The 19,808-nt window shown below is 38.3% G+C and overlaps 1 protein-coding gene across 3 annotated transcripts; it reads left to right on the forward strand.

Moving 5' to 3' along the window:
- Nucleotides 1–7,753: 7,753 nt before the first annotated feature.
- Nucleotides 7,754–17,606, forward strand: LOC147849835 (uncharacterized). 3 transcript variants are annotated; one of them, XR_015531740.1, is made up of 16 exons: nt 7,755–7,822; nt 7,860–8,315; nt 8,406–8,597; nt 9,465–9,586; nt 9,662–9,951; nt 10,374–10,441; nt 10,658–10,715; nt 13,790–13,829; nt 13,982–14,024; nt 14,314–14,409; nt 15,401–15,526; nt 15,922–15,992; nt 16,071–16,232; nt 16,367–16,440; nt 16,774–17,055; nt 17,214–17,347. XR_015531740.1 is itself a non-coding variant. In XM_087337217.1 (15 exons), exons 2-15 carry the CDS (start codon nt 8,154–8,156, stop codon nt 17,378–17,380), a joined length of 1,668 nt encoding a protein of 555 aa, XP_087193343.1. In that variant the 5' UTR covers nt 7,754–7,822; nt 7,860–8,153; the 3' UTR covers nt 17,381–17,606. The 3 variants fall into 3 exon arrangements, 2 of the variants coding, with proteins under 2 accessions (XP_087193343.1, XP_087193342.1); XM_087337217.1 differs by lacking the exon at nt 16,774–17,055 and having other exon boundaries at nt 7,754–7,822; nt 13,985–14,024; nt 17,214–17,606; XM_087337216.1 differs by lacking the exon at nt 16,774–17,055 and having other exon boundaries at nt 7,756–7,822; nt 17,214–17,606.
- The last annotated feature ends 2,202 nt before the right edge of the window (nt 17,607–19,808 follow it).

Here is a 19,808-nt window from a genome sequence, read left to right on the forward strand (position 1 = left end):
CAAGAAGAGCATGATTCTCATGTACTGTTAGTACTAAAACGACGTCGAGAACATGGTCTTTATGCAAAGCTAGAAAAATGTAGTTTTGAGTGCAACCAAGTAGAATTTCTAGGCTATGTCATTTCCTCAGAAGGCATCTCCATAGATCCAACAAAGGTCAAAACGGTGGTAGAGTGGCAGACTCCACGTTCGTTGTGAGATGTGCAATGCTTTTTAGGCTTTGCCAATTTCTACCGCAAGTTTATACATGATTACTCAAAGCTTGTTTTGCCTCTCACACAACTCACCAGGAAGGGACAATTGTTCGTTTGGTCTGAAGAAGCAGACATGGCTTTTGAGAGTCTTAAGAAGGCATTTACATCAACTCCTATTCTAGCTCATGTTGATCCGGAAAAACCATTCATCATTGAAGCAAACGTGTCGGATTTCTCCTTGGGTAGCATTCTGTCTCAACAAGGCGATGATGAAAAGCTACATCGTGTGGTTTTCCACTCATGCAAGTTTGACACCGCCGAAATAAACTATGAAAGTCATGATAAGGAGCTATTAGCAATAGTGGAATCTTTTACGCAATGGAGGCATTTTCTAGAGGGGTCTTCTCATCAAGTCACCGTATTCAGTGATCACAAAAATCTTGCCTATTTTCAGAATGCTCGTGTGTTAAATCGATGTCAAGCTCAATGGGCCCAATTTCTCACTCGTTTCGACTTCAAAATTACATATTGTCCAGGGAAGCAACAAGGGAAGGCGGATGCATTATCACAATGCTCGTATCTAGCACCGCGTCCCGGTGAGCCGGCTTTTGATAACCAAAAGCAAGTAATCCTGGGACCGGCACGATTGCAAGCAACGCAGGTCTTCGATATACCCTTGGATTCCCATGTTATCGATACCATATGTGAGGACTTGAAGACATATACTTTCGCCCAAGCCATTCTAGCACAAATTGATCCCTCTCGAGCATCTTGTTCATAGTCGCAACAACTAGGTGCGGACAATTGACAATTCGAATGTCATGATGGATTACTGTTCTTTAAGAAACTCTTGTATGTTCCTAATGGTACTTGTCGCCTTCAAGTAGTCCAAAATTGTCATGACACATATACAGTTGGGCATTTTGGTAGTACTAAAACATTAGATTTAATACAACGATCATTCTGGTGGCCCCATATGCGACAATTTGTCTAAGATTTTGTTCGGACTTGTGATACATGTTGTAGAGCAAAAATGCCAAGACATCATCCATATGGTTTATTAGAACCATTACCAATTCCAAGCAAGCCATGGCAATCCATTGCTCTAGATTTCATCATAGATCTTCCGGTCTCTAAGGGATTTGATGTGATCTTAACAATAGTAGATTGATATACGAAGATGACCCATTTCCTACCATGTATTAAGGAAATCTCTAGTGAAGAAACCATTGAAACTGTCATGCGTGAAGTATGTCGGCATCATGGCCTTCCTGATAGTATCATCAGCGATCGTGGACCCCAGTTCGTCTCGAAGTTCTGGAAGCACCTCTTTAAAATGCTTAAGGTCACATGTAACCTCTCCTCCGGCTACCACCCGCAAACAGATGGCCAAGCAGAACGAACAAATCAAACGTTGGAGCAGTATCTTCGGTGTTTTCTAAGCTATCATCAAGATGACTGGGCGAATATTCTCCACTTCGCCGAATTTGCGTATAATAACTCTGTCCACTCATCGACAAAGGTTACACCATTTTATGCTTATACGGGCTTTCACCCCCGGTGGTGTGTATTTGAAACTCTAGAGTTACCCACAAATCCTCGCACAAAGAATCGTTTGGAGAGGTTACGCAAGATACAAGCGGATTTATCTATTCATCTAAAGCACGCTCAACAAACACACAAGGTTTATGCAGATGGTCATCGGCTTCCATCCAGTTTTAACATTGGCGATCGGGTATGGCTACTACGATACACATAAAGACTACTCGCCCATGCGAGAAGTTGGATTATCGGCGATTAGGTCCTTTCTGTATTATCAGAAAAATTAATGATGTCACTTTTCGTCTCGATCTACCTCCGCAACTTCAGATACATCCGGTGTTTCATACTTGTGTCCTCGAACCCTATCAAGACATCACCATTCTAGGTCGTATTAAACAACCTCCACCCCGGATCGAACTTGAAGATGGACCTAAGTACGAGGTTGCCGCCATCCTCGATTCCAAGATTGTTCACAACAAGCTCTACTATTTAGTCAATTGGCTAGGATATAGTCCCAACAACCGTCCTTGGGAACCAATAGAGAATATGACCAATGCTTGTGCTCTTCTTGAAGACTTCCATCGTCAATATCCAGACAAACTGGGTCCTCAATCCAAAATGACTCGTGACACTCGTCGTTTTAAAGAGGGGATAGTGTCATGATATGACGACTCAAACCCATGACCTTATGTTACATGGGTCGAGCTCTTACCATTAGGCTATGTATTGTAATACGAAAGATATTATTTTCATTTAAGTTTTACTATAGAAAATTGATGTATATTCTAGATTTCTCTGGAACATTCTAGAAACTTCAAGAGTACTCCTGAGAACTCTATAAAAGGAGGCACAAGGCATTATTTCGAACCAAATCGATTCAACACCAGTCTTCCTAGCTACTATTGTATATTCTCTTAACATAATATATATCTTTTGTTATCATCATTCTCTCTCTCTCTCTCTCTCTCTCTCTCTCTCTCTCTCTCTCTCTCTTCCTCACTCACTCTTTCCTTCTCTCGAGAGTTCTACACCTCTCTTAGTACTAATTCCTTCTCTGTTTTAGAAATGTTCCTGACAGTACTTCTCTGTCTTAGTATTGTTCCTGACAAGTACCAACATTCTGTCGCAATCTTCTCTTGCCGGTTTTTGGCGCTGCTTTGACTCCCCCTACTTGTGGAGGGTTCAGAATTGTTGTCGGCACCATCATTGTGCCTCCGGTTCTGCTCTTGTCGGCTGCTTCCACTGCGTGTCGATCCGCCTCCGTGTACAACATCTTGTTTTCGGTGTGCGTGGTTCTCCTCTACTAAGAGCATCGACTGTAAGTCGAAAAATGAGGGTGTATTCTGTTACTCCACGGATAATCCTCAATCCGATGGACAAACAGAACGAGTAAATCAAATGATTGAGGACATGCTTCGAGCATATGTTGGTGCAAAACCAACAAAATGGGAACGTTATCTCCCAAATTTGGAGTTTGCTTATAATAGCTCCAAGCATACGTCGACAGGATATAGTCCTTTTATGTTGATGTATGGTTTTCAGCCACGAGCCCCAATTGATGTTAATATACATCATGATGAGTTGCGAATTACGCAAAACTTTCTTCGGGATATGCAAGATATGTTGCATATTGCACGAGATAATATAAAAACAACTCAAGATAGAGCACGTTTTTATGCTGATTATCATAGGCAACCTCGTGTATTCAACCATGCGCAGAAAGTATTTTTACGTGTACCTCACAATTCTAAGACATTGTCTACGGGTAAGTGCGCTAAGTTAGCCCCACGGTTTTGTGGACCATTTACAGTCCTCAAACGCATTGGGTCATCAGCCTATCGTCTCGCTCTTCCCCATGGTGTTGGAATTCATCCAGTCTTTCATGTGAGTCGTCTAAAAGAACTTCTAGGTTTTGGCGACAATACAATTACAACTGAAACTCTGGTTACTTTTGAAGATTTATCTTCTAAACCACATGTACCAGAAAGAATTCTCGATGTTAAAACAAAAAAATTACGTACTAAAGAAATCCGAGAATTTAAAATAAAATGGATGGATAAATCAATAAAAGATGCCACATGGGAATGCAAAAATACTCTCAGAACTAACTTCCCTAACTTTCCATTGCAAGAGTGCAATGTTTTCAAGAGGGGGAGTATGTTATGGGCATGACCATATAATATCTCGTGGTGAGAATTTCCCGAGAATTTACCGTAGTATTCTATACACGTGGATAAGTGTGAGGGTTAAACGAGAGTGTAAAGAAGGGGAGGATTACTTTTAATCCTCGGGATTGAGACAACCCATTAGGCCAAGTGTGAACTTGGCTGGGGGCCTTGGGTATCGCTATAAATAAGAGGCCTAGCTACCCTCATTTCATCACCTTGTTGACTACGTCGAGACTCTGTCTTGTGGTGGGTCAACTCTTGTAGCGAGCGCGCCAGCACCAGGTACGACTCGACGCCACGACGGTGGTATGGGACACCGATCGAGGCTCGAGTCCTTCTCAATCCCTCCGCTCGGGGGTGGTCGGGTGGATCGACACCCTTCTTTCTCTCTCTCCTTTTTATCTATTCATCTATATTCTATCCTTATCTAATGCTTACATTAGTCTATGTCTCTAATATATTCTCCCTTGTACAGACCGTCATCCGGAATGCTCCGAACTTTGACGCAAGGCCCCCGAGACAGTCTTGCACCATCTCATCTTCCTCGATAGTCACGTTGATGGAGGTAAGTGAGTCGCATATCTCTTTGATCCGGGCCGTATAGTCGACCACCGACATGTCCTTCTGTCGGATATTGCTCAACTCCTGTCGGAGTTGCAGCTTCTGGGCCATGGTGCTTGCGGCGAAGACCTTCCTCAGGTTTCCCCAAGCTTCCTGTGGCATCTTGGTGTCCTAGATATGGATGAGCATGTGATCTTCGACACTAGATGCAAAACAGTACATAACTCTACTTGCCGCTTGTTCCCAAGTCGGGAAGTCCCTGTGTGCAGCATCGGGTGCCGTATCGTTAGCTCCATTGACATAACTCTAGTAACCCTACCCAAGCATGTACTAGTGCATCTTGTACCACCAAGATGCATAAATGGATCTATTGAGCTTCCCTGTTGGGAGTGAGCTAGCCATTCCTTTGTCCATTCTAACCTTTGTTTTCTGTTCTCTACCGGGTGTTAGGGTTTGTCTTCGGAAATTGCTCGTCAGCTGGAGAGGTTCTCAACTCCTGCGCTCTGATACCATGTAAAAGTAAATATGCGGAAGCTAAGATAAAACCAGCTCAGTTGGATAGCAACAGAATACAAACACAAGTTTAATGGAAAGCTTACACACAAGAGAGAGACACAGAGTTAGAGCATAACACAACTCAATTCAAAAAATAATAAGACTCTGTGTACATACAATGTCCTACATAACACTTTTTATACAAGTCCTTAAAAGGATTGATAGAAGTATTGACAAGTACTTCAATGCTCATACAAGCGACTGACACTGACTCCAAGGAATTTGCCTATGTACTAGGCTAGATTCGTAGGCCTCTAACGGCCTACCGGTTACAGTCTGATCCGTCTCTCTGATCCGGCTCCTGGTTCCAGACACCAATTTGGATACCTATTCGGTTCTCCGTTTTGGACTCTGATTCGGCTCTGGCTTATTCAGCCGATCCGGATCCGGTTGAGCTTGTCCGCTCAACAACATTGGCACTGGTGGCAAAGACTGAGTGTGAGGCCAAGAGAAGAGGAACACGAGGGAGTTAGTTATAGAGCTTCAAGCCTAATGGACACTCCATGTTGAAGGGGACAATATTTTTAAGCCTAAATCACTTTTGTGCCTTTTTAATTATTCTTCTCGAACCTTGATTTTGGTTTTTCCTTTAACCTAACTAGAGCTCCCTCCTCCTCTTCCCCTTTCACACTAAGGAGGGGTCCAACTACTCAAAATGAGACTTATACTCGGGCTACAATGAAGTCCAATTCTTCATAGATAGTTGCAACATTATTGCAATGTATTTTTTAATTGGGTTAGTGCGAATGCGTAGTCTAGCACAAGGAGAAGAGATTTGGATTGCTTATACCATGAATGCAATGACCTAGCTACTTCGTGTTGAAAGTATGTTGTTCTTTGATGACATTCCCATGAAAAGTTGTGCTGAGTTGGATAAGGAAAAGACCGAAGATTGGAGTATGCATTGAATGTTCATATTGGATGACATATCCGATCATGTGAAAAGAGATGGGATAAACTCGAAGAAGCGCACCAAACTCAATAAGGTGAGGAGTCAAGCATTCTAGACAATCAAGGATCCTCGTTGTGAGGCACATTGTCATCCCATCTCGCTCGGTAGAAATGAGGTGAACACGCTGAAGCCCCTAAGGAAGGCATATCACGGTTCTGGAATAGCGATCGATATTACGATCGAACAAATGAACATGTTATAGGACATTCGATCGAGTGGCATCGTCAGGCACATATGTCTGGGGGCATTATGCTAGGATCAGAAGACATATCCCTCATGATAGATTGATATTGATGCGCCTAAGATCAAAGGAAGTCGAGGATCACGACTTTGGAATAACAATCGAAAATTACGGCCGAAGAACGAATGAACAAATCGATCGATCGATCACCAGGAATTACCCCCTTTTGGAAACATTTTTGGCCGATCGATCGATCGATCAATCGCCAAGACTTACCCTTTTTGGAAAAATAACCAAAAATGGCAGCATCCATAAATAAATAGAAAAAAAAACCCCCCAAAATTGAAAAAGAATTCGTTTGAACAGAACACACAGAAACAGAGAGAGAGAGACAGAGAGACAGAGACAGAGACAGAGACAGAGTGTGCGCGACATAGCGAAGGTTCACAGGATCACATCTCCATCTCCATCTCCATCTCCATCTCCGAGGATCTCCCCCTTATTTCCATCAAGTACTTATTCGAATTCGTTTCTTCTCTTCTATTCAGTTTTTCATTCCCTGCATCCATTCCTCTCTCTTGTGTGTGCTTTTTTCTTGGATCTTTTTTTTTTTTTTTTTTTCCAACGTTGTTGGTGTTATCGTAACAGAAGACTCCTTCCTTGATAGATGAATATCGGCAAATCCTTTCGCCATTGAAAAAGAGGCATTCACTCAGTATCATGAAAACTTTGCCTAATCTCAAGAAATTCAGTGGCCTTGGAAATGCTAATCTTTTGAGTCAGCAGTGGAAACGAAATGCCATTATTATGATTCGTTTTTTCCATTATTATTAAGTTTTCTCTTTTGGGGTACTACACCGCAAAAAGGAGGAAGTTAGAGATGATGAAGCTAATATAGAATCTGTTTTGGGCCAGAGAAATGAAATGCATAGAGGGAAAATTCAAAATGTAGAATTGAAGACAATCAATCTTTAGAATTCGTGTTCATTGGGAATGAATGAAGACATCGTTTCTCATTCCCCAACATCTATATTATAATAAAGACTAGGAGGATCATTGGGAATGAATGAAGACATTGCTTTTTGATTGTTTAGGTTTATAGAAATACAAAAAGTTATATACAAAATTATGTGGTTAACACCTTTATATATATTATTTATCCCCAATTCTCATGTCTTATATATAGAAATTATACGGTATTCATAACATGCCAAAAAATGTGATTTTTGATCCAAGTTGTGAAAGTACACATTAATACATCACATATACAGGAGACTGAACTTGATTCAATTATCGTCACATATACATGGACTGTCAGGAGAATTGAATATAGTCTAACCAACATTTTTCATTCCTTTCACTCTAAAGGTGAGGTTTCTATCATCACAAGCATTGTCCTTACATCTAATGCCCATTCATAGCAACTTGTCAGCAAGGCTGCCAATTCATTTACTATGAAGATAAGCACTAATATATTTCTCCTGATCAATGTTCTACTCCAGTGCGTGCTCAAATTTGTTTCTTCCTCCATTCTTGATTTAATCTATGCTGGATTAAGACAACCAGCATCTTCATTTTTCATGGATGACACACAATACATATTATGTCACAGAACCCTTTCAAGCATAGCGATGTCATCATCCACTTGAAACATTTCTTTCACTGAATTGTGATGAGAATCTTCCCTAAAAATCTTGATTAGAAAGGTCATGTGCCATATGTGGATACCACTTGAAGCTACGTGCAATAAACCTGGCATGGATATCCAATCTTGTGTGAGACTTTGTCAGTGAAATTGTTGAGATTTTGATACACCTACGTTTTATATTTTGACATACTGTATTTTGAGGGCAATCAGTTGATGTGTAGAATTATGATCACTTTGGCAACTCTGAGGATTAAAACTAAGTCTGAAATTATTAACTTGGCAAAATGGTGCCGTGGCGCATAAATGCAGATATACTCTTCTGCCACCATGGAAATTTTGCAAAATTGAAAAGATGGGCATTTCGACTCCTCGCCGTCATTCAACAAGTGTTGCTGAACATATGAAAAAATCTCTCTCTCTCAAACGAGTTAGCATAAAGGATAACTTTCCCACACCAAGGACCTTTGAGCGTGCTCGTGAAAGAAGAACCATTCAGAAGGAAAATCTTGCAAATGTGAGGATGAAAAGGAAAAAGCAGCGATACCTTTGTATGTTAATTTACCAGTATAATGTTAGTTCTCATCTATTGTCCTGTGGCTTGCAGTTGTTTTCTGAGTTGAAGATTGCCCCTGGTACATTTTCTGTGCAACCTACCAAGTCGGAACAAAAAGAATGGAAGGTTCGTGCTACTGCTCTACAAAGTCCCCAGGTTAAAAGGCTATGCAGAAACTTACAGAAGAGAAAACAACTTCTTAGAAACTTCAGTCAAAATGCAGGATATAGTGCTATTTTCAAGGTATGTCTTATTGCCATTGCATTTCCAACTTTCTGTATGTCTAGAGTGATACATGAGTACAACAAGCATATTTGGCACTTCTGAGAAGATGGGATAGATCCTGAATAGTGTTATTCCTACATCTTGGACTATAATATGACACCCAGGTCACGTTTACTGACTATAAGAGTGCATTGGGAATTGTGAGAAAGTTTGTAATCATTCTCACATAAAACACATTGAAGTTTGCTATCTTCTTGTCCAGAAGTTGATTTTGTCCATACATCCATATGCCCATCACACACAACATAGCAGAAAGGCCTTGAGCAGGGTGTTTAGAGATGATCTCCATTCAGTCTACAGACATGGAGAATGGAATCTGTCAGTGGTGCAAATGAATTGCAACAAAGTCCATGGCATTCTTGTTGATAGAGACATTATTTCTATTGTGAATATAGGTAGTTGAATTGTGATCAATCTTATTCAACCCAACCATAGATGATCAACTTTCTACCCGCACTAGACGTTCAAGTTTGCACTCAAGCAAGGTTTACATACTTGCTATATCTCAAAAGATGTCGAGGACCATATATATTCCCTTTTATTTTAATCTTTATAGACAAATATGGCATCCTCCTAGTCACATGATAGTCACAAAAAAGCATGGTTGCAGCATTCCTTCTTGTTTTCCTACGTTGGTGAATGGAAACGTATGATTTCACTGATGGCAGGCAAGAAAGTTAGCTGGTATATCAATTGAAAAGGAAAGGTTGAAGCGAAATTGTTTTGGTTTTTTGCGATGCCTTGTTATTTTAGCTTGTCTATTGTATATCTAATGAATTCAGAAAGAGATGGAGCAGAGAAATAATTGTGGTATTGTAATTGAAGAGAGCTGAGAGATCCAAAGAAGATGAAGAGCACCTATTCATGTTGGAGACTACAATGGCATACAGTCCAGTTGAGCTGGTTGCTCGAAACCTCATCGACAAGGTGGCAAATAGTTATCAAAGGTAAGTTGAGAGGTGATCAAGCGTGCATGCTTTGATTCCATAGAAACATTGTAATGTTTTGATTATTGATTTCAGAGAGAGAACTGGTGTTTGGTCACAACTTGGAAGACCTTACTCATGCCTTGGCACACCAGCAGCTTCAATCCCAAAAGATAATCCCAACCCAAAAGAAATAGGGAATGTTGATGTTGAAGGACCCTCCCCCTTTTTCCATGCAACTCATAAACCTACTACTGCTTCTAAGCTCTCTATCGTGAAAACGATGCCAGTTATGACACGAAAGTCAACACTGTTTCAGAAGGGTTCACCGTCACATCTGAACTTGCAGTGCCTGCTCCTCAAAATGGGACTTTCTCATTTGCATGGTATATTTCTACAAAGTGGAAATTCATTTTTTGAGAAATTAATGGACTACCTTAAAAGTAGCGTGTCTTAAATATGTAGCGGTTGGCACAAGCTGAAAGATGTAATGATCTTTGGCCTCTTCAGGATGTGCATTCAATAATAAGATCATAGCATACGTTAACTCTTGAACAAGATTCCTTCGCAGATTGACCAGGGAAAAAGATCTTTTTATTGTGGTGTATTAGAATGACATGCCCACACAATATATATGAAATTCCTATGGGCAGACTGCAGTGCTATGTTTTCTATTATGATGGGTGATTTCTATAGTATGATAACAATTGTAAGACATAATGAAATATTCCCTGTAGGTTTAATACCGTCTATGATTCTCGGGGTTTTAGTCTGTTCTCATTTGACTGAATCAGATTTATGTATGCAGATGTAAAATATACAAAGTTTCCCAAGAAGCCACTTGAAGCAGCTGAGCATCTACGCAAGGCAGTGAGGGTAAGTCTCACTAGTGTTTCATGGATTTTCTGTCATAGAATGCTTTTTTGTATGTATGTTTGAATTTTGTGAAATGGAATTTCTTAAGTATTTTGATGAACTTCAAACAACAAATGTAAACTCAGATTAGATTTATTGTTCTTTGAAACACAACACTTTAAATGATGTCCAGGAAGACAAAATGAGGATTTAGCTGGTTTATTTGTTTGCTTCCAGGTGAAAACACCCTTCTCACAGATTACAAAGGACACAAACCTATCTTTCCAATCCTCAGGTGCATAAATTACATTCATATTATTTGAAAATTCAAGTGTATAGGAATACCTTACTCAAAAACTATGCTTGCCTTACTTGAACCTTGTATTAACATATGTGCACATGCCTTCTCAAATAACTTGCAGATGGGGATGCTGCTTTTTCTATGTTATTCCTTTCTTTCTCAAAAAACTATTGTTCTGTTTGTTATATAAACCTTCAAGTGAATTGTAAGATACACGTCCTGTTATATGTATATGTTAGGTAATTGAGCACAAAACGTGCTTCTGTCTCTGCCATAGTTATATTCAACAGAATATATTATCTTTTCTTTGCATCTGAACCTGTTGATCTGTATGTGAAAGTATAGTCTGTGTGACATTGTCGAAATAGGAACCCTGGACCTTCTAGCTCGCTTAATGTAGGTGCGTCGACAAATGGCTGTATTTCAGCAGACATCCATGTACCAAAGCATCCTGGATTTAAGCATGTACAATTGTACTGATTTGACCCAACTTGACACTAGCAGCTTACTTCTAATATTTTATCCTGTCTTAGATCTAGCTTGGTATGGCTTGAATATAACAAATTGTTTGTTAACATTTTTATGTCTTAGCTTATACTTTCCAGCAACGTACAGATATCGTGGTGTGTATAATTGTTTAAGAATTTCTAATTTGTGGTCCCTGTTGATTCAAGGTGTTGCCCCACATTTATTCTATCAATTATTTTATGGCATGTCTATACCAAGTTTAAGACTATGCACAAGATCAATGTTTCACTAGGCTGTGTTGTTTTGACCATAAGCTTTAGTTTTTGCTACATTGGCCGAGACTGACTGTGCAAAATATTTATAGCATCTAAATTCAGTACAGGAAAAACTACGTCATCTACATATATTAATGCTAATAAAAAGGCCTCTGTAGCTGGACTGTGTGAACTCTCATGTAGAGCTTCAAGGATAATGCATATGGAATGTAATAAAAATGAAAATGAAAATGAAAGAAAATGGTATGCTGTATTGACATCTTGAAAGGGATAAAGTGACATGTGAACCAAAAGCTAGTCCGCATGAATAATATACAATATCTAGTCCGTATGAGATTGTGTTCCATGGGGCAGGGCCAAAGTGACATGTGGACTAAAAGCTAGTCCGCATGAATAATATACAATATCTAGTAAAATATAACAATATCTATTCCATATGAGATTGTGTTCCATGGGGCAGGGCCAATGTGCATGACAATTGCTATTGTCTGATCTATTGTCTTTGTTATGTCTTGGTCGAGAGCCCATTGTGTAGCCCTTAATTGACTTGTATCATGAGTAGGAGTGATGGGGCTAAAGAAAGTTGTGATTGTTCTTTGTTGATGAGTTTGTGTGTCTGTATTGTTGTCCTTCAACAACTTTTCCCTGTGTCTCTTGAATTCTATGAAGAGATTCCCCAAGCACCGTTGGTCCTCATATTCCATTACCTGCATATTTGGGCCAAATCCTTGCTTAAAGAAGTAATGGTATCGCCCTCTTATTTCATAAAAAATACTATCAATGTATAGTGTTCTTCAGATTCCACTCCTCGATGACACAATTGGCAAATTCTTTCTTCTAGAGGCATTCATACATATTTGCTTATCTCAATCTCTAATTGATGTGTTGAAGTTTGCAGCTGCCCTAGCACACTGCACAGTGCATAGGATAGATGTATGTCCATAGAGAAGAAAAAAAGATTTATTAAAGTCTTTTGAGAGAAAGAAGAAAGAAAGAAAGATATATTAATGTCTTTTAAGAGGCGAAAATGGCCTATAATACCGAACAAAAGATTACATCTTAAGTGTTGTCTCATCTTTGAGAACAACAAATCAAAAAAATAAGTAAATAATACTCCGTAAATAAGATAAAAAGAGACGAGGGAATCTGGTTTTCGGCACATGCGAGAGAAAGAAAGATATAATAACATCTTTTAAGAGGCCAAAATGACCTATAAGACCAAACGAGAGATTACATCTTAAGTGTTGTCTTGTCTTTGAGAACAACAAATCAATAAATCAAAATAAAATAAATATTACCCCGTAAATATAAAAGTAAATAAGATAAAAAGAGACGAGGGAAACTGGTTTTTGGCACATGTGATATTCTCAAGTTAGATGTATTGTAACTTTTGTCTTCGAAAGATCTCTAGCATAGGTCAATCCAGAATGGAAAGGTGTCCGAAGCGAGGGAAGCACCTGCAATGGCAGGAGATAATGGCATTTATCTGATGATGACAAGGGTGTTGAGATCGTGGTCCATGGGGCTGGGGCCTACATGCACGACAAATTGCTATTGCCTGATCAATTGTAACCCCTTTGTTATGTCCTTGTTGGGAGCCCATTTGTGTATCCCTTGATTGACTTGTAGCATTAATAGAAGTGATAGGGCTAAAGAAAGTTGTGATTGTTCTTTGTGGATGAGCTTGTGTGGCTGTATTCTTCAACAAATTTTCCCGATGTCTCTTCAGCTCTAGCAAGAAAAGTCCTAGGCACCGGTGGTCCTCATATTCCATTACCTTGCGGGCCAAAGCCTTGTTTAAAGAGGCAATGGTATCTCCCTCTGATTTCATAAAAGACACTACAGTGACAAACATAGTGTTCTTCGGATTCCACTCCTTGATGACACATTTGGCAAATTCTTTCTTCTAGAGTTATTCGTGTATATCTGCCTACCTCGATTTGTAACTGATGTGATGAAGTTCGCAGCTGCCCTATCGCACTGCGCAGCGCACAGGATAGATGTATGTCCATATAAGGTGGCCTGATGATGAATCCATCCTCCAATGTGTGGAAGAATGGCCTATATTAACGTCTTTTAAGAGGCCAAAATGGCCTATAAGACTAAACAAGAGATTACATCTTAAGTGTTGTCTTGTCTTTGAGAACAACAAATCAAAATAGAATAAGTAGTACTCACTAGATATAAAAGTAAATAAGATAAAAACAGACGAGGGAATCTGGTTTTCGGCACATGTGAGATTCTCAAGTTAGACATACTGCAGAGAAAGAAAGAAAGAAAGATATATTAACATCTTTTAAGAGAGAGAGATTTCATATAATGCAGGTGTTTGTAGCCAACAGTCCATTCAACTTCCAAGTTTTAGGTAAGATATAATGCAGGTGTTTGTATCATAGGTTTTGCATAGGGATCTGTACATGATGTTATCTCATCATTCTTTAGATTTATTAAATTAGATTTAGCACTTAACAATTAAAAGCAATTATTCTAAACTTGACATGTTTTTTATTGCTTAAGCAGTGCAATATCAGCTCAGAAGTTAGTGTCCTCGAATGCTCAGGTAGTTATTTATTTTCATTAGTTGGCTGTGCTAAACTCACATATTCTTTGTGCATGATGTTTTCCTCAAAATAAGCAATCGTTAAATATGTAATAATCTTGGTAATGTAAGTATTGAAGCACCTATATAAAACATTTGGATACTAATACATCTTGATGTAACTTTATGTAAAGCATGTGCATACACTCTTGTTCTCATAGTTCATAAAGAGGAAATCCAAGTCTTTATGTTGATATCATAAAATAAACATTTTAAAATGTCCAAAACTTTTTATTCTCTTTTTCTGTAGGTTGATAATAACAGTGGAGGTGCTACAGTAGAAAGTACTGTATCCACTAAGGATGATTCATTTAATGGCTTGCAGCTTCCACATCTCGGAGGAGAGGTAATATGTGATATAAATTGTTTGTCATTTATTATGGATCGAAGTAATGATGAGCAAAATAATAAGAGATGAAGAAAAATAATTGATTAGTATGCATAACCACACTGATCACCCCTGAGTCAAGGACATGAGACAAACATAAAATACCATCGGTGTCCCATACCACCGAATATTACCATAGTTTATACCTTGGCAATTGACTAATGGATTCAAAGAAGAGAGTGTAGCCTCATCAATAGAGTTTCGATGACGTCTCAAGATATGCCATAATGAAGGTTGTAACTAGTCCCCTTTATATAGTCCAACATCTAAGACTACCAGATCACCATATGTCTGCATGTGTCATAGGTCATTATGGGTTTGTCCCAGTTCCCAGGATAACTGGTTTCCCAACTATTCTAGCCTTAACCCATTATAATTAGTCAAGAAGTGGTTTATTAGGTTGCACGTATAACATCATTCCTATGTTTTCTCAAAAGAATTACACGAAATGGGTAAAGAGCAATTAAGGCCATCATACAAAATGGATAAAGAACTATGAATTGGGTTTCAAGCAAACTTAAATGTTTTTTACTTTATTTAGGACCCCTATGAGTGAAAATAATGACTCAATTAATTTATTTGTTTTCAGTACATGCGCAAAACATTACTATGTCTGACAGGTGGGGATAAAAAAATGATGTTCATTGTCTTATATTGATTGGACAGAAACATATCACTTAAATAGTAACCGGAAAGAATGGGATAACGAGAAAATTGAATGCTAACAAATGTAATGCAATCAAGTGAAACTAATTGATGGATGACCCCATTTATTAGGTACACTATTTCCAATGGGAGAGGAGAAACCCAACAATTTTGTTTACTTGTACTAAGTAAATGTCCATCGAGAAATCATAAATGATACCACTTAGTAGGAAAAAAACCTTATGAATGGAAAATATTGGAAAATATTACTATGCATAAAAAATCAAAATATATTTGCAAACAGGTCTCTGAATGGATGAGGCAGTTTCTTGTTTTGAAAAAAAGTCTTCAAGACAATCTAAATGACAAGCTGATGGCAAGATCTATTCGTCGAGAGCAATGTCGTTCATGTCCACCATTCAGTGCAGAGGTATGAAAGTTTTAGTACTTGTGTTTTTACATTTACTGTGTAATGTGTTCATTCTTCTGGAGTTGACGGTGTTTACTCCAGTTATCTATCCTAGCTCATAATATATTGTGATACAATTGTCAATGGGCTAAAAACTCTGTTTTATGAGATTCTATGTTTAAAGGACAAATTCTGTTCTTATATCTAAGCATTAAATTGCTCTATAAACGCTACAAGCTAGGATACATATGGAGAATATCAATCGATTGAAACTCAATCAAAAAGTGAACAGAAAATAGAGTTTCATGAAACACAAGGACTCTGATGTTTGTTTCCTATTATTGCGAATCCCTATATGCTCAAATATATTCGAAATGTCTAGTTGAAAACATAGCTAATTTTCTTGTTCAATGTAGATGTCTTCAAGGCTGCTTTTGCATTTTGAAAGTTGTGGCCGACAAACTCCCATTATAACGGAACATTTATGGTAAGCATGTTTCGTAGGTTTTGATTGCATTTTTGTGTTATCGACCCATCTTATCACAATATTCATGTTTTTAACCAGGGAGCTAGCTGAAGAAAGCCAGATCAAATCCAGGCCAACATCAGCCCCACTTCTTCCAGAACTCGAGTCCATCAGTATTTTCTATGAGAAAGTGTGTTTATTTGTCAACAATCAGAGGGATGATGATCCACTGATGGAAGTTCTTGTCCATCACATAAAAGAGTATATTCTTTGACATATCGAGAAAGTCTATATACATGATTATTTCATGCCACCCATCTATGCGTCTCATCATGCACAGCATTATATACATTGTGTGAGATTACTGTCTAAATTAGAAAGTGTTTGATGTGCAGGCTTCTGGAGAGTGGCTTGAAATTGCAAAAGGAGCTACTCGCTCGCTTGTGTAACTATATGGGTCACTTACCTGGTAAGTTGTGAGGGTTTGTTGATTGTGTGATCTCAGGGGATGTGTTGAACTGACACAAGAGTTGCATTTGGCTACATCTCATGCTAATTGTTAATACTACCTTTTCCACATTGTTGCCTAAATATCCATTTCATCCTGATCTCTCATACTGTAGTTTTGTGTTGCTGTTGCAACATATTACTCATTATAAGATGAAATATATCTCATCTTATTTTTATTTAAATTCATAATTGCTACCTTTAATCTCCTCATAGTGTTGTTCCTAATATTCGATTCTCCATGACTATGCAAATGTCAAACTATAAAATTGAGGTCTCGGGGTCCTATTTACAGGATATGGCTCTAACTAAGGGTGCATTCACATGTTCAAGTTCAAATCCTTTTTTAAGGGCCTTGGTCATAGGCCCCAAACTCTGCAGGCCGCCCCCACCAGGAAGTATACCAACATAATGCTGAATGCTGATGAGGGAGGGTTACTTCCCTCAGGGCCTCAGGCATTAGCTGTGATAATAGTCTGGTCAGCTTTGTGTGTGAGTTTGTGCAAACACACAAATAGCAATCCACCAGTCTGTGATTAAGTTTCTGAAAACACCACCGAGTTCGAACCAACAACCTGTGAGTTTTCAAGTCAAAAGGTTTTCCCCTAGGTTGTTGCATTGGATGTAATGCCATGATTTCTTTCGTCTTTTTTCTTCTGTTTTGTCTTTTTGTCTCAACATTTCCTTACCAAAGAAACATACTTTCTGGCTGATGTTTTCTTTATGCAAATGCAGAGAATGTTATTTGCACCGGGAGGATGTCAAGTATAATGCCAATTCTTTATTTTATATGCAAGGAGTTACGAGTCCCATCCACCGATTATTACATGCTTATTAGGAATTCCGGACTCGATCGATTTCAAGGGAATGGAAAGAACCTCACAAGCATTACAACCAATTAAGAGTCTTCCATCTCTTTGTTGTCAACCCTTGGTCAAGGTATAATTAGTACACTTATTTAATCCAGGGATTCTATGAATCCAAGGTGCTAATGCTACATCAAATACATCAAAGTTCCTGACACAAAGACTTCTTCTAACCCCGAGTAAATTTGGTGAAACTGTACCGAGTGTTGATTTGAGGGCGAAGCAACAAAATATATTTAAGCTCTCTATTCTCCAAAGATACGGACATGTCGGTCCTACTTATGCATCAATTGTAAATCTACATTATTGGTCTTAAAATATCAATGGTATAAGTCGGTCCTACTTATGCATCGATTGTAAATCTACATTATTGGTCGTAAAATATCAATTGTATAAATCGATCCAATTTCTGTGTAAAGTTGTATCAAATGTTGTCTCGTAAATACACTCAATTCCCTTGCATTAACGAGAGGCTTCTTACACACACTTCACCTCAGCCACAACAGGCTATAGGTTTTTGGGACATATTTGTTTATTTACCACTTCTTTGAGAATTGCTTTTACTATAATCACATCTTTATTGCTTGCATTGAAATAATACTCTGAATAATAAATACCAGGATTATGTCTAGACGTTATCGCCATGCACCACATAAAATTGTGAGTGGTGGAAAAATACCAAAAATATTATAATTACTCACAATTAATGGTGTGGTTAGTGTTTAGTGAATATTATAATTACTCAAGACGTGAAGCAATGGGTTTAAGTCTTTCTCATTTGTCCCGGGTCAAAGTTCAATGATCGAATATGTCATGTATTTTCCATAGATTAGATTGAAGGCTTGTAAAATTGGGGATTTAGCTTTCTAGATCTAATAATTGCACGTGGCTTTATTGGTGGTAAATACAAAGAACCTTAATGTTTATATAGTTTATTATAATGCATTGATGTTTTGCAAAGATTAAAAAATTATGGATACATAGAATTTACGCCGCTATCTTAAGGTTCTTTCATAGGTAGACCTTATAATCATGCAAAGCAAATGTGGGTAAGGTAAACCCGAGTTTGGTCATAAGTGAAACATCATAGCTTTTGACATGTTTTTTGTTTGTTATCGGGGCTTTTTGTCATAAGTAGATGCGTATGTATGTATATATGCATGGCTCGTGTCTAACTGCTACCAAATGTTAAAAGAGGCCTAGAGAGGGAATCACAGCCATTGACGTTGCAAAGTGCGTAGGTGAGGGTGATTATGATTTGCATTGTCTAATATGGAAAAAAAGCTGACAATGTTTGTCACAAGGAGCTCGACTTTGACAACCTTTGTCACAGGAGCCCGACTATCTAACAACCTATGACACCAAGAGCCTGACCAACTCAAGGCAAACGAGCTTGACTAAAAAATAGGCATAAAAAACTACAACAAATTCTAAGTGTAAAACAAAAATTTGCCTTCAAAATGTTACATAAAAATTACTCTAAAAAATGCTAAAAGCCCAATTGCACAAAAGTTAAAAGTTAAAACTCAATAATCACACAAACTTATATCTTCAAGCTTCAAATAACAAATCAACTAAAAACTTAAAGCTTCAAATTACACTTACATTAAAGTTTAAAACTTCAAATGTCCAAAATATCTAAAATCCAAGTCAAAAAACTTTAAATGCAATTTAAATACACACTTAAGCAGAGATTATGGCTCATGTGGGGATGATGACAAAATGCAACCATAATTTTTGCAACATATAATATTCAAGTTCTGTGAAGTCAAGGTCAATCCATCGCAACACAAACACCAAACCTTCTCAATTTCACATATTGGCAATTGCCTCTTAGCCTAACTTGCACCTCTCTGCAGTTTTTTGGTGTGGGATTTGGAAGTGTTTGGGGAGCTACCAATAATTTCTTGCGAGATGTTGACTGTTGCTCGTCTTATCGCAGCAATTTGTTGTTGTTGACTAATGGATCCACCGTCATCTTCAATGGTTGATTTCATTGCACTTGCACGATACACCATCTCAGTCAGATCTTCCAATGTCTGCATACATTCCAAAATAGTTGCACGGACGAAGGATTGTAACACTTGCCGGAGACTTTGAATAGTTTCCTTGGCTGTTTGTAATTTGAACTCCCATGATTCCATCTCTAATATAGGCTTTGTCTCCTCAACTCATTCTACCTCTGCCTTCACTTCTATTTGTGTGATATGGTCCATTTTTATTTGGGCCGCGTGATCTATAAAAAGTCTATGAACGTCTTGGACATACTGGCCATCTATACGAAAAAGTTTCAATACAAAAAATTAGGGCAATCTTCAAATACCACAAGGATCTCTGATCATTCAGGTTATCAAAATAGACAAACCAAGGATATTCAGAAATCATCAAATGCATGCAACAAGGATCTAAACCCTAAACCCAACCCTACCACGACCCTCATCCAATACAATCAACAAGGATCTAA

Source organism: Azolla caroliniana, unplaced genomic scaffold (assembly GCF_043228905.1).
Source record: "Azolla caroliniana isolate FFs.n. ecotype wild unplaced genomic scaffold, voAzoCaro1.0.p SCAF_22, whole genome shotgun sequence".
NCBI lineage: Eukaryota > Viridiplantae > Streptophyta > Polypodiopsida > Salviniales > Salviniaceae > Azolla > Azolla caroliniana.

Coding starts and splice junctions, on each gene's coding strand:
- LOC147849835 (XM_087337216.1), top strand. CDS start 8,154: ATGGGCATTTCGACTCCTCGCCGTCATTCAACAAGTGTTGCTGAACAT. Junction 10,442..10,657: donor ATCTACGCAAGGCAGTGAGG/GTAAGTCTCACT, acceptor GTTTGCTTCCAG/GTGAAAACACCCTTCTCACA. Junction 10,716..13,789: donor CCTATCTTTCCAATCCTCAG/GTGCATAAATTA, acceptor CATATAATGCAG/GTGTTTGTAGCCAACAGTCC.